Genomic DNA, 19,466 nt, shown 5'->3' with positions numbered 1-19,466 from the left:
AAGGAACTTAATGAGAGCTTCAAGGAACTTACTGAGAATGTCAAGGAACTTAGTGAGAATGTCATGGCACTTAGAACATCAAACACACAAAAAGGGACCAGTCAGAAATTAAGGATTCACTGGCTGAAATGAATAATTTATAGGAAATCAACAGAAGAGTAGAGGATGCTGAGAATCAAATTAGCGATTTGGAATATAAGGAAGCAAAAAACACCCAATCAGAATAGCAAAAATTAAATAGAACCCAAAAATATAAAGATAGTGTAAGGAGCCTCTGGGACAGCTTCAGGCATACCAACATTAACATCATTCAGGTGCCAGAAGGAGAAGAGAGAGAGAGTAAGAAGTTGAACATCTATTTGAAGAAATAATGACAGAAAACTTTCCCTACCTGGTGATAAAAATAGACTTACAAGTTCAGGAAGTACAGAGAGTTCCAAATAAGATGAACCTAAAAAGACCCCACACTAAGACACATCATAATTAAAATTCCAAAGGTTAAAGACAAAGAGAGAATCATAGGAGCAGCAAGAGAAAAGCAGTTACTAGTATTTACCTACAAGGGAGAGCCCATATGATTGTTAGCTTGTTTCTCAACAGAAACATTGCAGGCCAGAAGCAAGTGGTAAGATATATTCAGTGATGAAAAGCAAGGACCTACAACCAAGATTACCCAGCAAAGCTATCATTTAGAATTGAAGGTCAGATAAAGAGCTTCATAGATTAAAAAAAAAGCTAAAGGAGTTCATCACCACCAAACCAGTATTACGTGAAATGTTGAAGGGTCTTCTTTAAGCAGAAGAAGAAGGGAAAGGGAAAGGGAAAGGGAAAGGGAAAGGGAAAGGGAAGGGGAAGGGGAAGGAAGAAGCAGGATCCGGATGGAGGAGGGCAGTGGAGGGAAACACGGGGAAATCTGTAATACTCTCAAAAATAAATATATTTTAAAAAACAAATACAGAAGAGGTATCTTAGTCTGAATTTTCTTGTCAAAATAATCTATTAGGATAGACTGAGAGTCAGTTGGTCATTGGTTGAAGTTTTGGAGAGAGTTGCAGAAGTTTATCCCATGAATGAGGTAAATTGTAGAGGAAGCTAAACAAAGGTAGATAGAGTGATTGATGATTGGGGTTCAAAGTGCAAATGAATTTGGAGTCATGTCTCTGCAGGCACCTCAGTTATGTAGTTTACTCTGTGTTCTGCTATCTGTGATAAGATTTTAAAAGACCCACGTTAGTCTGAGATAGAATTCATAAGGCACGAATGATGGCAGGACAAAAATACAAATGAATTATGGGAGACTTACAGTTTTCTGTATAAATATCTGAGATAAGTTGAGTTAATCTTCTGTTGGAAGTCAGTCTTCAATTGGTTTCTGAAGTATAAGATGAAAGTTATCATTTCAAAAATGAAGTGTGATTGATCCATAGTAAAGAAATTCTATGGGCAAGATGTGTGATATGGTGAGAAAAGCTTGAGACAAGTGGAACCCCGAGTGAGTGTCTTAATTCTGACACTGATTAACTGGATAACATCAGGAAAATCACTAATTTAGCCTATAGGTAGTTCTGCAAGACATCATTTTTCTACCTTCAGAGCTAAACTATGAAACTCATATTTTAAAAATAAGCTGAAAACTGACCTAGTTTCTGCTTTTTTCTACATTGTTATAAGAATTGGGGAGGGGTGCTAATATAAAATATATTTTAAACTTTCTCATTCTAATTTTGTGTATGCCTTCCATAGCAACCTATTATTTGATGCATTTAGAAAAGATAAATGCTACACCATAGCTTTAACTATAAATGTTATTTTTTATGAAAACTAAAACATGCCTGTAAATATGTTTTACAGTACTATTGTTCTCCAGATCTTACCTAATCTACTTATAAAGTCACCCCTACAAATTTTATACAGTAGAATAGAGTGTGTGTGAATAAACAGTAGTCTCTAATTATTCTTGGAGAATTATGTGTATTCCCGATCACCTATTTCACCTATTCATAGGACCCTTTGCAATGTTACTTAACTTCTTCAAAGCAGGAAACATCCAAAGTAAATAAATAACATGCCAGGCCCTCGCTGGGCAGTGAGCCATTCTCTCCTTTTGGTCACTGCCTAGTGCAGGAACCCTACATGAAGATGTGCATTGGCATTCTAGGCAGAGGAAACAGCAAAGTCAAAGACCCTGAGACAAGACCATGGTTATGAGTGTTCAAGAAACTCAAAGGAAGCCAGTAGAGTGGGAGCTAAGTGAGCAAGTGAGGCTGACGTAGGAGATGGGGTCAGACTTTTGGGTTCACTGATATTGATTATAATTCTAATAAGATATTTCTTTAGCTCTTTGTAGTTTTCAAAAAACTTTCATATATAATTTTATGTGATTTCTATAGCAATCCATCGCAAGAACCTCAAAGTTTAAAAAAATGCTAATACAGTTGGCAAATAGAGGAGCTTAATATTTACTTACTGGCACTTCTTATTATACTGTACCTCAACGATTAGTTAGTAATTTTAAAGCATTAAACCTTTAAAAAAGTAGTTCCCTTACAGAGCTCTGATTTTACAAAAACAGAAAGTACTGAACTCTGTGCTGTGAACTGAAGGATGAGATTACTATTCTCTTTTATAGTTAACTTTAGTAGATTAAGAAAATTCTCTGTTGGTGTAACTTAGATGTTTTTCATAAAATTAGTTACATTTATTTTCTTATTTTAATGAGTCTAAAATCTTTGTTTCCTATCACAATACACTTTAGAAAATGTGTTATTTTAGCTAACCCAAATCATGTAATTGTAAGAAAAATATCACAAGAAGCACTTCTTTGGCTAAAAGAGTTTTCTGCATATTAATAGAGCTGTCCTGTGAATTTTTTTCAGCTGGAGATGGAAAAGCTTCAGCTACAAGCCCTTGAGCAAGAGCACAAGAAGCTGGCCTCCCGCCTGGAGGAAGAGCGAGGCAAGAACAAGCATGTGGTCCTGATGCTGGTCAAGGAGTGCAAACAGCTCTCCGGCAAAGTCATAGATGAGGCCCAAAAGCTAGAAGAAGTAATGGCCAAACTAGACGAAGAAAAGAAAAAGACCAGTGCATTAGAAGAGGAACTCTCTGCTGAGAAACGAAGAAGCACAGAAATGGAAGCTCAGATGGAAAAACAGCTCTCTGAGTTTGACACTGAACGGGAACAGCTTCGTGCCAAGCTGCACCGAGAAGAAGCACACACCACTGACCTCAAAGAGGAGATAGACAAGATGAAGAAAATGATTGAGCAACTGAAAAGGGGAACTGACAGCAAACCAAGCCTCTCTCTCCCCCGGAAGGCGAAAGATAGGCATTTGGCCTCTATATCTGTGGGAACAGAAGGACCTATGACAAGATCTGTTGCTTGCCAGACAGACCTACCGACAGAAGGCGCTGACCACGTGAAGAAATTGTCCTTGACTGTGCCTGTAAAGCCTTCCACAGGGAGCCCCCGAGTTTCTGCAAGTGCAAAAGGGAATGTGTGCACCAATGCCACCTTGGTCAGACCGGGTATTGACAGGCAGACTTCCCAAGGTGACTTGATTGGCTCCGCTCTGCCCACTGTCTCATCTCCAAGTGCAAATAGAATTGAAGAAAATGGACCCAGCACTGGTTCAACACCAGATTTAACAAGCACAACCCCACTTCCCAATAACGCTGCCCCTCCCACCCTGCAAACACTAGGCACAGCTCCCCAGAGCTATTCGCAAGCTCCCCCTGTGCACAGTTTACACTCACCGTGTGCCAACGCGTCTCTGCATCCAAGTCTAAACCCACGCGTCCAAGCAGCTAGATTTAGGTTCCAGGGCAATGCTAATGACCCAGACCAAAATGGAAATACCACCCAGAGTCCTCCATCAAGAGATGTCTCTCCTACAAGTCGTGAAAACCTAGTGGCCAAACAACTGGCTCGGAATACTGTGACGCAAGCGTTGTCAAGATTTACAGGCCCTCAAGCGGGAGCACCCCCAAGGCCTGGAGCGCCCCCAGTAGGGGATGTTGGCACCTACCCTCCTGTTGGTCGGACCAGCGCAAAGACTCCCGGTGGAGCACGAGTTGACAGAGGCAACCCTCCTCCTATCCCTCCAAAAAAGCCAGGGCTCTCCCAAGCTCCTTCTCCACCCCACCCCCAACTCAAAGTTGTTACGGATAGCAGCAGGGCCTCCAGTGCTGGCGCCAAAGCAGATAACAAAACTGTGGCTTCACCGCCTTCCAGTTTACCGCAAGGGAGCAGGGTCCTAAGTGAGGAGAATCTCCCTAAATCCTCCTCTCCTCAGCTGCCACCAAAACCGTCCATAGATTTAACTGTGGCACCGACAGCCCTGGCCACGTCTCAGGTGGGTGCCTGGCCTGCTGAAACCCCTGGACTGAACCAGCCTGCATGTGCAGAGCGTTCCCTTGTCATTCCCACCACCATTGCCTTTTGCTCTTCCATAAACCCTGTTAGTGCCTCATCCTGTAGAACAGGTGCCTCAGACAGCCTCCTGGTAACAGCATCAGGTAAAGGGATTGCCATGTTATACCAGTTTTAAGAATGTGGCCTGCCCTCTTGCCTTAATTTCTTTTACATTGCCATGGAACTTTTTTTTAATTTGATACTTTTTAATATATATATTTCTTTCCTCTTTTTTTTTAATGACTCCAGGGTATGGTGATTCATCTTGCCGTGTTGTTATGCTAAGTGCTTTCTTTCTTTTCTCTTTTTTCTTAGTAACCTGAAAGTAGTGGTTTGGAGCACCAGGAGACCATAAAATTAGAGAGATGAAAGCATTTCCATGGGAAGAAAGACTGTTCCTTCTTATTAAGTTTATCTCACAGACTTTAATATCAGTGGGTCATCACCAGGCAGTGTGTGTTCAGTTCTGCTTCTGAGATGACATAAACGCAATCCCTTCAAGTAGTTGTTAACACTACTCTCCATCTTGGGTTACCAAATTGATTAGATTTGTTCTGTAATTGTTATGTTCTAAATTTTAATATAAGCTTGGTGTTAATTATTTTTAACCTCAGAAATTGAGTGTGTATGTTTATCAGTCCCTGATTTAAGCGGAGTTTATTTCTTAAAGTTGTTTACTCTTATTTAGAGCTATCTTCTGCCAACACTTGAGCACAGGTGGTTAGCATGTGGCCTATATTAGTGAAGGTGTCCGCTGCTGACGTGCTTTCTGAAGTCACGCAGTATGGGACTCTTGAACAAAGAAGTTGATAAAGATCTGGGTTTTTTCCCTTTTGTTTACAGTACTAGAGGAAGCACTGTTTTTTTAATTGACATGAACTGGATTCGTTTTTACGAGTAAATGAGCATCCAAGATACTGTTATGTTTCATAGTTCAGCTGAAACTTTGGAGAAGTCTTGCGTATCTCAGGATCTTAATGGTTAGCAGAGATTACTTGTTCTAATGAGAAGAAACTTCAAGAGTTAAAGGAAGATTTGAGTAAGTTTTATTTAAAGTAGGTTTTATTTAAAGTAGGTTTTATTTAAGATTGAGGAGAAGAGTGGACATAAGGAAAACAGGTAGTTGGTAATCATCAGGGAATGAGAGCAGCACATCAAGACTTACCTATACAATTACAAACTGTCTTCTTGAAATTAAGTTCCTTTAGAAGCTGCCTTCTTATGTTCTGGGGCAAAATTGGAAACAGCAGGGACTTTGGTATCAGTCAGATTTGTGTTGGAATCTGGGCTTTGCTACTTACAGTTGTAGGTTTGGGTTGCTTGTTCTTGAACTGAGCAAGTTTTCTTATTGGAACTTATGCTACTGAAGTGGGGAGGGTGGCTATTAGGAGGATTTAATGTAACGTGTGAGGAGCATAGTATTGAGCTTAGAGCAGCATGAGTGATGAAAAAATAGAGAGGCTGTTACTGCTTCAGTGATATCGTTGCTAAAAGCATTTTTGAAAATTTGCTTTAGAATTGACTTCAGTATTACTTTGTGATGTCTTTACGGGCATATATATTTGGATATATATTTTATCCAAAATGGTATTACGCAGCTGGATAGCCTTCTCCTTGCCTGACATGATGTTGGCTGTTTCTCACAAGTTAAACTCGCCCTCAAAGGAGGGATTTTTGCTGCCATTCAGGAAAATCAGAGAATGTGCTGTATGGTTGTAAGGCAGTCGCAAAACAGAAGTTCCCAAAACATTCAGACAGTGGAGTGTTACCAACATTAATGCACAGACTGTAAAACAGAAAACACTTCGTAGGATATATAAAGTTTGTCAGTTATTTTTTAAAATACAAAGCTGTCTTTACTTTGTACCTTGATGCTTTGCCTGTAGTTGCTTTTGTCATGGCTGTGCTGCAGGGTTCAGCTGCAAAGGCCTTTGGTTTCAGTAGATAAGCTTTAAAGCCAAGATCCACGACGGAGGATTATAAATTAACATTTAAAGACAGAGAATTCCTAGTCCATGATACAGGGCTGGGCAAAAGTAGATTTATAGTTGTGAGTATGCAAAATAGGGCTTATTCTTATATTATAATTTATTAATTATTGTATTTCCGTGCAAACAACTGCAAAACTACTCTTACCCAACCCTGTATATTCACCTGAATGACCTGTGTAGGATACAGTGGAATTTTAGATAAAGAACCCATTTTAAAAAATGCCCTTGGCTTGTGTCTAGAGAGTTAGAGAATAAATTCGGGAACTAAAGAAATAGCAGCCACTGAAAATGCATGAAACTGGTCCCTTATTTTCTGTTCTCTGATTCTATAATTTTCCCAAAATATTTTCAGAACTGTGTTTTTACCTTTAGTGGGATAACAGGTTTCTATTTCCTTTGATTAGAAGATGTGGTTTATGAGTCGAAATGGAGGCTGTGGAGGTAGTCATTCAGCATGGTGTTTACTGATCCTGCAGTGTATTCCGGGAATGGAAATCTTAATATTACACAGTGGGGCGGTGCATAACTTCCCCATGGGTGTAGCTTAGCCTATAGGATTTTGACTCTTCCAATTAGATTGCCCCTGTTTTTGCCACCCCGCTCACTGTAACTAGGAAGCACCAGAGCTCCCTCCATCCTGCTTCTGAACCCATCTGTGCCTGGGTGAGTTCCTGCCTCTGCAGAGCCTAAGCTCATCGCAGGGTATTAATCTTCTAAGCAGCCACTAATGCGTTGTGGTTGGAAGGGCAGGGCCTGGGGACAGCACACCTGCCAAATGCATGGTAGATGCGGGCTCCAGTTTCAGTGGGGGACAGAACACTGTGAATAAGAAGGCAGGGTTAGTCCCTTTCTACGTATCACCCTAAAGAGCACATTTACTCTGAGCCATTAGTTTTTCCATCTAAACATGAAAGCATTGAACCAAAAAGTAATAGTAGTTCCAAACCAGAGAGATTTATTAAACTTGCCTGTTGAATTTTCAAACAACAGTTCACTACCACTCCCTCCGTGGAGAACCACTAGATCCCATGATCTTTCAAACTCTAAAATTCTGTGTTTCCATGTCAGCTTATATCCGTGAGAAAGAATTCTGATTAACAAAGCACTGAGAAGTTTGCAATGACAAAAGATACCACTTCAATGAATATCTTGTAAATTACTCTAACCCTGTCAACAATTTCTATGGTCAAATGCTAATTTTTTAAATAATATTTTTAAATTATAAGTAAATTAGTTTTTCTTGTTGATCATGAACTTGTCAAGTGAACACATTTTAATTGTTAGATAAATAGAAGCCTGAAACAGAAACTACCCCGGGCAGCTGAGTTTCCATACCCTTGGGAATATTTTTAATTTTGTTACATTTTATTGGTTCAGATTTTTTTTTCTTATTTAAGCATACATTTTAAAAATTATTCTCCATGTGTGATTGGCTTAAAGTCTACATCAGAAAACGAGATTGATCTGAGCTATGACATTAACCTTCTCCACACCCTGAAGCTGATGCCAGAAGCTGGTCTCCACTCTTCCTTCTGCCATGGCACCTTCTGTCTGCCCCTCGTCACTGCATGTCTGTCAGACGCTCACCGTTACTGATGTGTGCACATGGCACTGCAAAGCTGAATGACCTTTTTCTAACATCATTAAAGTGACCGTGTGACCGCAGACCTGTCCTATCATTGCTTCACCATTACTTAAAAAGTCAAGTAACTGTTACCATTATTATCATTGTTGGGAATCTCAAATGAGGAATAAATGATCATGGTAAGGTTTTATTTTTCCCATGCTTATAGAAGGATTTATTACAATAACTTAAGTTTGTCTGTGCTAGAGAAAATTGGAAATGATAGTACAGACAAAAGATTTATTTAAACTTTAACAATACTTGGTATTTATAGAGCATTTTCCTTTGTAAATCATTTTTGAATGTACTGCAGACCTAACAAAATAAGGAAATTAATGTACATTTTTCTGCAGTTTTGTGTAACAGAGAACTATAAGACTCTTCAGTGGTCTAAAGATTGGAAACATTTTTGAATAAAATATTTTATCTTATGGATAGCTTTTCATTAAACATAGAGTTTCCCAGGAAATTACATCCATAGTTGAATATTTCCATATAAAGAAGTTAAAATATAGTTATTAAAATTTTCCCCCAAGCCTAGAATTGTATTGGAAAAATGAAAACAAATCCCCAAAGAATAGCAAATCATTTATTAGATACCTGTTGATATTCTTAAAGGGATATCAATAACCAAGAATCCTTGGATGAGTTAGAGGGAAATACAGAGAGGAAGGGAGGAAGGAAGGGAAGGGTGGAGGAGAGAGAGAGAGAGAGAGAGAGAGAGAGAAAGAAGAAAGAAAGGAAGGAAGGAAGGGAAAGGAAAGCAAGGAAGGAAGGAAGAAAGAAGGGAGAGAGAGAGAGAGAGAGAGAGAGAGAGAGAGAGAGAGAGAGAAAGGAAGGAAGGAAGAAAGGAAAGAAAGAAAGAAAGAAAGAAAGAAAGAAAGAAAGAAAGAAAGAAAGAAAGAAAGAAAGAAAGAAAGAAAGAAAGAAAGAAAGAAAGAAAAAGAAAAGAAAGAGGAAGGAAGGAAGGAAGGAAGGAAGGAAGGAAGGAAGGAAGGAAGGAAGGAAGGAAAAAGAAGGAAGGAAGGAATGGAAGAAGGAAGGGAGGAAGGAAGGGGAAAGAGAAAGGGAGGGAAGGAAGGAAAGAAAAGAGGGCTGGAGGGAGGGAGAAAGAGTGTGAGCCACATTCCCTCCTATTCCGCGGAGGACCACAGTGCAATGCTTTCATATTGCTTTTGTGTTTGCTTTGTAGTCAAACACCTTGGTGTTTACAAGTTTTGTTTGCCATCCATTTCTGATAAGTACTGATTTAATTTTTGTGGGCTTGTTTTTTGTTTGTTTTTAAGAAAATACACAAGGTAAAATGTACCAGAGAGGAGCCTTCTTGTAAGTATGAAGTAAAAATACTACTTTTGTAAGAAGAGAAAATGAATATCAATGGGAAAATATCACAAAGTTTAGATAAATATTTAATTTTATGACCATATGAATTCTGTATGTCACTGCAGTCTAATAGGGTAACAGCAATAAATTATTTATGGGCCCAGATAAATTAGGAAGATAATAATGCTCAGCTTTTAATTAGCAGTTCGAGTTTCATTTGTATAAACTGCTTTGTTTATTACAAAGAATTTTTAAAATATTGAGAAATCCTTTGATATTTAATATTTATTGAAATAATTTAAGGCCAGTAATTAAGATTCAACTATAAAGACTGAATATTACATACATAATAATGTAATTAATACCCATATACCTAAAAATGGTATCCTGATGCCAATGTGTAAAGAATAGAAAAGCTTCATCTATTCCATGTTACTACATGGGATGTTATAGATATCTGTAGAAACTATGCCCCGAGGAGTGACAATGTGCACATATGCCTTTATATGCACACCAACATTGCTTAGAGGTGTTTGAGGCTCCATAAGGAAGAAAATAAAATGATGTGTGTTGAAAGTTAACTGCATTTAAGCCAAAAATACATGAAATACCTCTATGTCACATTAAATAAGTATTTTTTTACTTTACTGTTTTTACAGCTTTTTGATCAAGGAAGAATTCAGAAAATTTTCCATGCTATATGCAGCTGTCTTCACACACTTAACAGATTCTCTCCTAAAGCTGCTAAATACTGATAAAAAATATCTAACTATGATAACTTTTTGTTAAATCTATATTTACAGTGTCCTGTCTTGTTGGCTGCTTAAAATTTTCTGGAACACGTGCTATAAAGATGGCCAGATGATATAGTCTTCAAAATTATGTTATTTGTAGTGGTATACTTTAGATCCAGTCATATATGTAGTGCTTCTATTAACTATTGATATTGAATAGTAGTTGGTCCCCATTATTTTTATTCTTAAATGAGGGAATTCAAGGAGTATAAGTAGTTCCTTGACAGTATTTGGTCCATCTCAATGGTTTATGTAAAATTAAATACCTTGGAAACATTGTCAAGAAAGAAAAATCTCTGTTTCTTACAACTATTTCTATCTTGTACCTGAAGATACCAGTTAACTTTTTGGATTGTTACTGAAATTTGTACGTAATTTTAAAAAGCAAGTTGTTTTGAAACCTTGAAGATGAATTTGAACTTTTAAAATGAGACAGCCATCTTCGTTTCCTAAAACCAATCCCCACTTTAACCCTTATCTGTGCAAGACTGATGTCTAAAAATAACTTGTGACCATGCATGTTAACCTAATGAGCAGATATGAAATTGAAATGACAGTACAGATTGGTGCTAAGTAAACATTAACAGACTGATAATGTTAGAAACCACATAATCCTCCAGGAATCCATGTTCATATGTCTGTGTGTGTGTGTGACTCAGGAAGGAGTGGGTAAGTCTGTCACTTATCCTTGCTCCTGTCCTCTAACGAGACTCACTTTAACCCACAGGCTGGTCACCCTCCCTAACCCCTTTGTTAATGAGTGGTGGTCCTGCCCCCCTGGCTGGCAGGCCCACCCTTCTTCAGCAAGTTGCTGCCCAGGGAAATGTCACTTTATTATCAATGCTGCTTAATGAAGAAGGACTGGACATTAATTACTCCTGTGAAGATGGCCATTCTGCCTTGTATTCTGCTGCTAAGAATGGACATACAGGTAAAGATCATGATAATATCACCACACTGTACTACCCACTTGCAAAAGGATAGAGAGTCGAAGCCCTTGGAACCACTGTCGGGAGCAAAGAGTTTACTTTGGTGTCAGTTTCCCCTTACAGGAAGTGGATAATTTTTTTTAACACGATTTAAAGATTTTGTAAACATTTTTAAAAATCCAAATTGTACAGTTCTATAATATAAAATTTGGGGCAGCTAGAAAAAAAAGTCATCTTTGTTTTATATGCAATGAAATGTGTTGTGTAGATAGAAATTTTAGGTCTAGTAACTGTATAGCACATTTTAGAATAATGCCCTCCATCTGTGATCATTTTGGTCAGGACAACATAACCCTGATTTGTCTGTTAGAAATACCTGATGTGTGTGAAAGTCAGAGAGGGAAAGTTTTAGTAGTTAGGAAGGATCAAGGGTCTGAAATTGTTCTGAAGTTGAAACAATTTATAGTTACTTGGATTTTTTAAAAGCTGAGAAGTTGTACAACTATAAATGACATATTGATGAAATAATTTAGGAATAATTTTTGTTCCTTAACGTGCCGATCCTATAGTCAAATATTCTAAAACATAAGGTAGTTGCCGAAACCGGTTTGGCTCAGTGGATAGAGCGTCGGCCTGTGGACTGAAGGGTCCCAGGTTCGATTCCGGTCAAGGGCATGTACCTGGGTTGCGGGCACATCCCCGGTAGGAGATGTGCAGGAGGCAGCTGATCGATGTCTCTCTCATCGATGTTTCTAACTATCTATCTCTCTCCCTTCCTCTCTGTAAAAAATCAATAAAATATATTTTAAAAAAAAAACAAAACATAAGGTAGTGAAGAACAAGATGATTTGACTGCACATGCAAAGTCAAATAGCATTGCCTGTGGAAGCCGCATGGTTGTGGAGTAATTCCGGTCTTGCGGCTTCCCTGGAAGTCTACAGAGCTTTACTGTGTTCAGGTGGATTAAATGGAAGATTCTAGTGAGCTGATAGAGTAGCTCATTATTTTAAAAGTACTATGGGAATTTTTTTAATATAGAGAAATCTGGTAAATTACAAGAGGAACATGAGGTCCATATGCTATTTATGCCTGGGTCAGGTGACTATGGTTTCACTTGTGTTCTCATTCATGGAGTTAAGTGTAGGATGACTACTACACAAGAACATTTTAAAGATTAAAACAGAGTAAGAATTTAAATATAAAGAATGGTATTTCAATTTGGTAAATGGATTTTGTTCTCTATCCAATAACATTCTCTGGAATAGTCTGGTAAGAAAATCTGGTAAAGTGTTTTATGGCACACGACAGACGGTTCTCTCACTCCTCAGCAACTCTTCCCAAAGCACCAACAGGAAATAAAAATCACATCTTAGTGAGCCTGGGGTATTACAGTCTTCGGGAAGAGAGCCTACTTTCCCCAGAAACAGTCTGTGGACTCTCACATTCACCGTGATAGAAGTGATAGAATTGTCAGGTGAACTGTGCATGGGACAGATCCTTTGGATTTAGTATCTATCTATAGCTTTTATAGAATTTGGCTCACCAATGCTCCAAATGGGGGATTGAAGTGGCTTTCTATTAAAACCCACAGATTGTGTGAGATTGCTGCTGAATGCCGAAGCCCAAGTCAATGCTGCTGATAGAAATGGCTTTACACCCTTGTGTACTGCAGCTGCTCAGGGACATTTCAAGTAAGAGATGCTCTTAATTTATTTTACTATAGAAAGAGATTCTTTATATTTTGCTTACATATCTTAGTTCTGGCTGAAGGTGCAAACTAGTGCTTAAAATCAATTAGCAAATAAACTTACTAAATATTTTTGAAGATTTAAACACAAAGTAGGATCCTAAACTTGCTCTTCTTAATAATTGGTGGAGAGTTGTATATGAGGGGAATGAAGAAGGAGAAATATGCTGTGTCCAAACATGAATGGACTTGATTCTGAAGAAGATAATCTTTTGGTAGCATATCAACAATAAAATGAACTGTTAGACTTTGTTCTTCACTAATTCTCACCACCCCAAAACAAAGAAGCTTTTTTACTTATGATCGCATTAAAAGTAGAACATAGATCTATATTATTTGTAACAATCTTAGCTTTCTAGTAGCAATTTATTCATTATTAAATCTCAATTATTTACCTGATCATTTTTTTTAAAAAAATGAAGCAGAAACTTTACATATTGAAAGTAATTAGAGCACAAAACCAAAAGAACCTATCAATTAAGATGTACATAACTTCAGCAATGATTCCTTTATTAGCTTACTAAGGCAGTTGAACATAGTAATGATTTTAAAAATTGAGTCATATGTTACTAAAATAGAATATAACTAAGTTTTTCTCTGTGCTGAAAGGGCAGGTGGCAGAGATTATAAGCTATTTTCAACTTTTTACATAACTATCCTGATAGAAATCTAACAAATTTCTGAATTCTTGAAATAGAGGTTTTAAGGTTCACACGAATGTTATCCATTATAAATGGAAACTTTTCAAAATGCATCCTTAAAGCATACAGTTTTCATTTTTTCTGCATATTATCACCCTGAGTTATTGAGGACCATAAGTCTTGCTATTATTTTCTGTATGTCTTGAGTCCTCCAAGAGGGATTTCTTCTGGGCTGTACTTTACCTTTACTGTCACCAGGTAATCTGTAGGGCCGCTCACTTGGATAGTATAACAGTCATGGGAATAGAGGTATGGATAGCTTTACAAAAAGGAAGAACGCTGGGGTTGATTAATTTAAATGTGCATGAGATACACACACATATCAGTATGTAAGTTATTTTTCAAATATGTATAAATAAGCCAAACGTTTTCAAGGAAAGCCAAGATACATGGAACAGATGGCTGTCAGAGGGCGGGGGGTTGCGGGCTAGATGAGAGAAGGTGAAGGGATTAAGCAAAAAAAAAAAAAACCCATCATATATATAAAACACATAGACATGGACAACAGTATAGCGATAGCCAGAGAGAAAGGCAGGTGGGAGGTGGAAGTGGGCTAAGGGGGGACAAAGGGGACAGAAAGAGACTTGACTTTGGGCAATGAGCACGCAGTGGTGTATGCAGATGAATTTTGTTGAGTTGTACACTTGAAACCTGTACTTTTTAAAATTTATCTTTATTATGAAAGTATTACAGATCCAATGTCACCCCAATAAACTCCATTTTAAATAAAAAAGAGAAAACATGCATCTGAAATAAAAATAAAAAAAATTAAGATGATGTGAATTGCTTCCTAATTTGACTATGATTTATTTAGTCCTCTCTTCTAAGTTTATTGTCATCTAATTTTCTAAACTCAAGCTTTCAGTGTTTAGCCAGTTAGTAAGAGCCACTGTGTCTTGAATTTACCTCATTTCTTTCCATCTTGATTTTCAGGGCAATGAGTTTCTGCTTAGCTGTGTCTTCTTCATTGCAAACCAGCACCCCTTCAGGAGACAGGAGCCCTCTGCTGTCCTTTTCCCCCAGGCAACCATTTTCCCTGCCTCCCTGCTGCTTTTTATAGTGGAGGCGCATGGTGCCCTGCTGTCTGCGCTATTTATAATTATTTTCTCAAGTGAAAAATCTCGGAATGACTCAGCAGCCTTACTTTTTTTCAAGGTTCAAACTGTTTTGAACCACAAATAATATATATGTCAAGCACAGTTAAATCATTCATCCCAGTTAGTTAAACTGTTCCAAGGACTCCACTGTTACAAGTTGGTTACAGCGAAGTGTCATAAACCAAGTTTCAGCGCTTAACCAAGGTTGCCGTTATAAATTTTCAGGGGAGTAATTAAGTTTGTGATTAAAATATATCTTCTAGCCTTGTAAAAAAAAAAACAGTATCCTACATAATAAGACCCACAATAATTTATGACATATATTTATATATTATATACATATAGATGCAGAATGACTTTAGCATTATCTATATTTCATATCTCAGGTGGCACTTCAGAAATCAAACGGAGTTTCTGTGTAATGAATCATAATCTTGTGTTTAGGTGTGTAGAATTACTAATTGCATATGATGCTAACATTAATCATGCTGCTGATGGAGGACAGACACCTCTATACCTGGCCTGTAAAAATGGAAATAAAGAATGCATTAAACTCTTGTTGGAAGCTGGAACTGACCGAAGTGTAAAAACCAGAGTAAGTACCAGTCTTGTTTTTTTGTTGTTTCGTTTTGTTGGGGGGGGGGGGGGTTGTTTTATAATTTACAATATGTCTACAAATTCCACAGCTAGAAAAATAAAATATGTTAAAATAGATGTTGCTTTGCTTTGTTTTGCTTTTAGGATATTGGATAAGGACAGTGTCTGTTCTCAGAGTCTCTAAAAGCCTTGTCTAACCAGACCTTTCCCTCTGAACCTCCATTTATTCATCTTTAAAACAGGAAAATAAATACCTATGTCCTGACTTTTTTCAGAATTAGGGGAGATAATGAAGATGTAAGTTTTTATTCATTTAACAAACATTTCCCTCGTACCAGCTGTCCTAGGGACTAGAGAGACAGCAGCAGCCAAAACAGCCCCTGGCCTCATCCATGTTATATTCCATTATTGGGGGCGGGGGGAGGGGGAAACAATAAACAAATAAGTGAATAGATAGTAGTCGGATGTTTAGGAGATGGCAGTACCTGAGGTCATAAGAATTTGATCAGAAAAGTCTTCAGTGAAAATGTGACAGCTGAACCAAGCCCTAAAGGAAGCAAGAGCACAGCCCATGAAAGATGAGGAAAGCTGTGTGCCCGGCCTGAGGAAGACCAAGTGCAGAGCCCTCAGGTGGAAGAGTGGGGCACCCTCAGTGCACCTCAGTGAGGCGTGGGCCATGAGGAGGACTTAAGGTGAGGCTGGATGGTTTTGAACAAAACATGGATATGGACTAACTTTTTTTTTTAAATTCTTGCCCGAGGATATGTTTTCATTGATTTTTAGAGAGAGGAAGGGGAGAGAGAGAGAGAAACATTGATGTGAGAGAAAAACATAGATGAGTTGCCTTCCGTATGCATCCTGACCGAGAATTGAACCCACTACCCTTTGGTGTATGGGATGACTCTCAACACAACTGAGTCACCTGGTCAGGGCATGAGTTCACTCATTTTTATAAGAATCCCTCTGGCCCTGACCAGTTTGGCTCAGTGGATAGAGCGTCGGCCTGCGGACTGAAGGGTCCCAGGTTCGATTCTGGTTATGGGCATGTACCTTGGTTGCGGGCACATCCCCAGTAGGAGGTGTTTCTAACTCTCTATCCCTCTCCCTTCCTCTCTGTAAAAAATCAATAAAGTATATATTTTTTTTTAAAGAATCCCTCTGGCTGCAGTGATAAGAAATTGTAAGGGGAAGGAGGCCGAACAAATGCATGGAGGCCTGTCAGAAATCTGTTGTTTTAAGCCAGGGAAGTAGTAGTTTGGATCAAGGTTGAGGGGTAGAGTGAGGAATGCTCCAATTCTGGATGTATTTTCAAGGTTCATTATATATCTTACAAAATTCTGTAGAAGTATAAACTGTGGCAACAGTGGCCATGACCGTAATAGAAAGAAAAAGTGGTGCGTAATGGCTGAGAGGTCAGGCTCCAAAATAAGACCTTGTGGCTTGAACCTTGCCTCCACGATGCACTGCGACTTTGGGCATGTTATCTTCTCTGTTCCTGGGTTGATCCCTCTACAAAATAAGGCAAATAATGGTAGCCATGATTAGGGGTGTTAGAATGAAATAGGCCTGTCTGTATAAGATGGTTAGTGTACTGCCTGGGAATTGTAAGCAGCCGACCAAAGTGAGCTGTCATCATGGTCAGCAGCAGCAGCATCCTCAATAGCAGTCAGTGCTGAGTTGTAACGCGTTAATGAAAGGGAGTTTGTGATGAGGTTTGCTGGTTATTTGTGTTGACTGTTTCTCCTAGGACTGAGGTTTGTTATAGCTAAGATGTGCAGCACCTCACAGAGTTCAGGGTCCCTGTCTAATTTGCTTCAGAACTTGAAGCACTCTGGAAATCCACTGTAGAACCCAGCAGGCTGATGTAATAACTATTGACCTCACCCAGCTCAGTTCTGCTAGCCCTGTACAAGCTGCACAGGTGAAGGGAGACCTACTAGTAAAAGGCTCAGCCACATGGATATGCATTTGAAATAAAACTTCCCAATGAGCCCTCTGAAATGTGTCTTCATCAAGCTGCTGTGATACACTCATAGACAGAGAAATCAGCTCTGTGTCCACTGACATGAGTTTCTCTGACCGGGGCCCAGGTAAGGGCTGGAGGAGTGAAGGAGCTTCCACCACGATCCACTCCTCATTGGGCTCAGCTCAGGCAGGATTTTATTTTTGTTAAAGTTGGAATAATCACCACCGTCCAACATAGTCCTGATGAAAGGCAAGTGTAGACATTTTAATTTCCAAAGGTTCTCTGTACCATAGAGCTCTTAATAGAGAATTGACTATACTAGGCAACCATTTCACAGGAAACATCCTTAAAATTGTTCAGGATGCTAAGGTGCATTACCTGTTTTATAGGTCACTCTTAGATCCTGGGCTTTCTTAAGTCATTTCCAATGAACCAGCAATTAATGGTATAACCAGCGATATAAGTTAGCTATAAACATTTTCCATTGAATCCTATTGCTAGAGGGTTTTTTTTTTAAATCTATTTTTTGAAAATCTGAGAAAATAGTCCAGTGTTATACTTATTCATGTTATTTTATATATTTTATCTAAGAAATATATTTTATCTAAGAAATCTGTGGTGTTACACACATGGATTTCATTATGAAATGATGAAATCCTGCCTTACATGTGAAAAATGAGTTTTACAACACAAAGCTGCATGAAAAATAAGGAGTGCCACATAAAAATTTGTCACATCCTATAAGTTGGAGAATCCAGAACTACATGCTCTCAAGCAAGTTTTTAACGAGCTGAATAACACTGTTGGAAGTACAGAGGTAAACAGTATAATTCAGGGGTCCTCAAACTACGGCCCTTGGGCCACATGCAAATACAAATATTGTATTTGTTCCCGTTTTGTTTTTTTACTTCAAAATAAGATATGTGCAGTGTGCATAGGAATTTGTTCATAGGTTTTTTTTTTAACTATAGTCCGGCCCTCCAACGGTCTGAGGGACAGTGAACTGGCCCCCTCTATAAAAAGTTTGAGGACCCCTGGAATTGATAGAGGATTTTAAGGCAATATTTCTTGTGACTCTTAATAAAAAATCAAAGGAGAATGGAAGATGGAAAGTTTTTCAGGAACAGCTGTGTGACCTTTGTAATGTAAGTTAGGGATGGTTATGAACACTTACGCTCTGGTGCCTGCATGAGGCTGATACCCAAGTAAAGGTGTCCTCAGCCCAGCACAGAGCAAGCCAAGCCTTGCAATGCTTTATCTCGCAGGAGCCCTCCAGGGCCACGGAGAAAGTAGACCTCGGTACTTGAGCTCTGGCTAGGAAAAGAATGCAGAGACAGGACCCAAACTCCAGAGAGAACATTTCTTAAACAAGCAAAGAAGAGGTACACTCACAGAGAAATTTCAAGTGGGCGTCTCAAAGAGCTGCTCTAGGGTGTGGGCTAGGGTTCCTTTTAACCCCTGGGCAGCTGGGGGTGTGGGGGGCATGGTTAATACTTTCTTCTTAAAGCTGACCTATCACAGCCTGTCGGGTCATCTGCTGTCCTGGTATGAAAGTTAGACAGGGCTTTCCTGCAGCCCCCTTGTTCTCCTCTAAGGGTAGGGGTCTACCACACGACTTAGCCATATGCCAGGGGAGGGAAGGTCAGGGGAGAATCTGACCTGCATGCCTGGAGACATTCTAGATCAGCTGTTCTCAACCTGTGGGTCGAGACCCCTTTGGGGGTCAAACGACCCTTTCACAGGGGTCGCCTAAGACCATCGGAAAACACATATATAATTACATATTGTTTTTGTGATTAATCACTATGCTTTAATTATGTTCAATTTGTAACAATGAAAATACATCCTGCATATCAGATATTTACATTACATTTCTTAACAGTAGCAAAATTACAGTTATGAAGTAGCAACGAAAATAATTTTATGGTTGTGGGTCTAACTACCTACCACAGGAGGACTACATGCTATTTCAGTTGCCGCCCAGCCGTGGTCTTGTTTCAGCCAAGTTGACTCATTGGTATGGGGTGCAGAACCAGACAAAAAGCCACATTATCAGGGGACAGCTTAACAAATGATCAGACTGTTACCATTTATGGTCTGGTTTTCTCCCTTTTTTATTTTATTTTATGACAGAACAAATTATATGAGTTTTGTGGGTTTTTTCCTTTTTTAAAAATTTAATTGTTTAAAGCATTGCATAGGTCCTCCTTTTACCCCCCATTAACCCCTTCCAGCCCCCTCCCTTCCCCTCCCCCAGGTCCTCACCACCCCATTGTCTGTGTCCAC

General features: G+C 38.9%; 1 protein-coding gene across 1 annotated transcript in view; it reads left to right on the top strand.

Moving 5' to 3' along the window:
* The window catches only part of CTTNBP2 (cortactin binding protein 2), a 168,906-nt gene that overhangs the window by 72,321 nt on the left and 77,119 nt on the right, over positions 1–19,466 (top strand). Inside the window, 4 exon segments of the mRNA XM_070425002.1 lie at positions 2,877–4,515; positions 10,871–11,074; positions 12,664–12,763; positions 15,062–15,212. Of these exon segments, the coding sequence (XP_070281103.1) occupies positions 2,877–4,515; positions 10,871–11,074; positions 12,664–12,763; positions 15,062–15,212 (2,094 nt within the window).

The sequence above is a fragment of the Myotis yumanensis genome, unplaced genomic scaffold (genome assembly GCF_028538775.1).
Source record: "Myotis yumanensis isolate MYYU_CA2020_CCGP unplaced genomic scaffold, mMyoYum1.0.hap1 SCAF_9, whole genome shotgun sequence".
Lineage (NCBI taxonomy): Eukaryota > Metazoa > Chordata > Mammalia > Chiroptera > Vespertilionidae > Myotis > Myotis yumanensis.
This window is presented reverse-complemented; position numbering and strand designations above follow the sequence as displayed.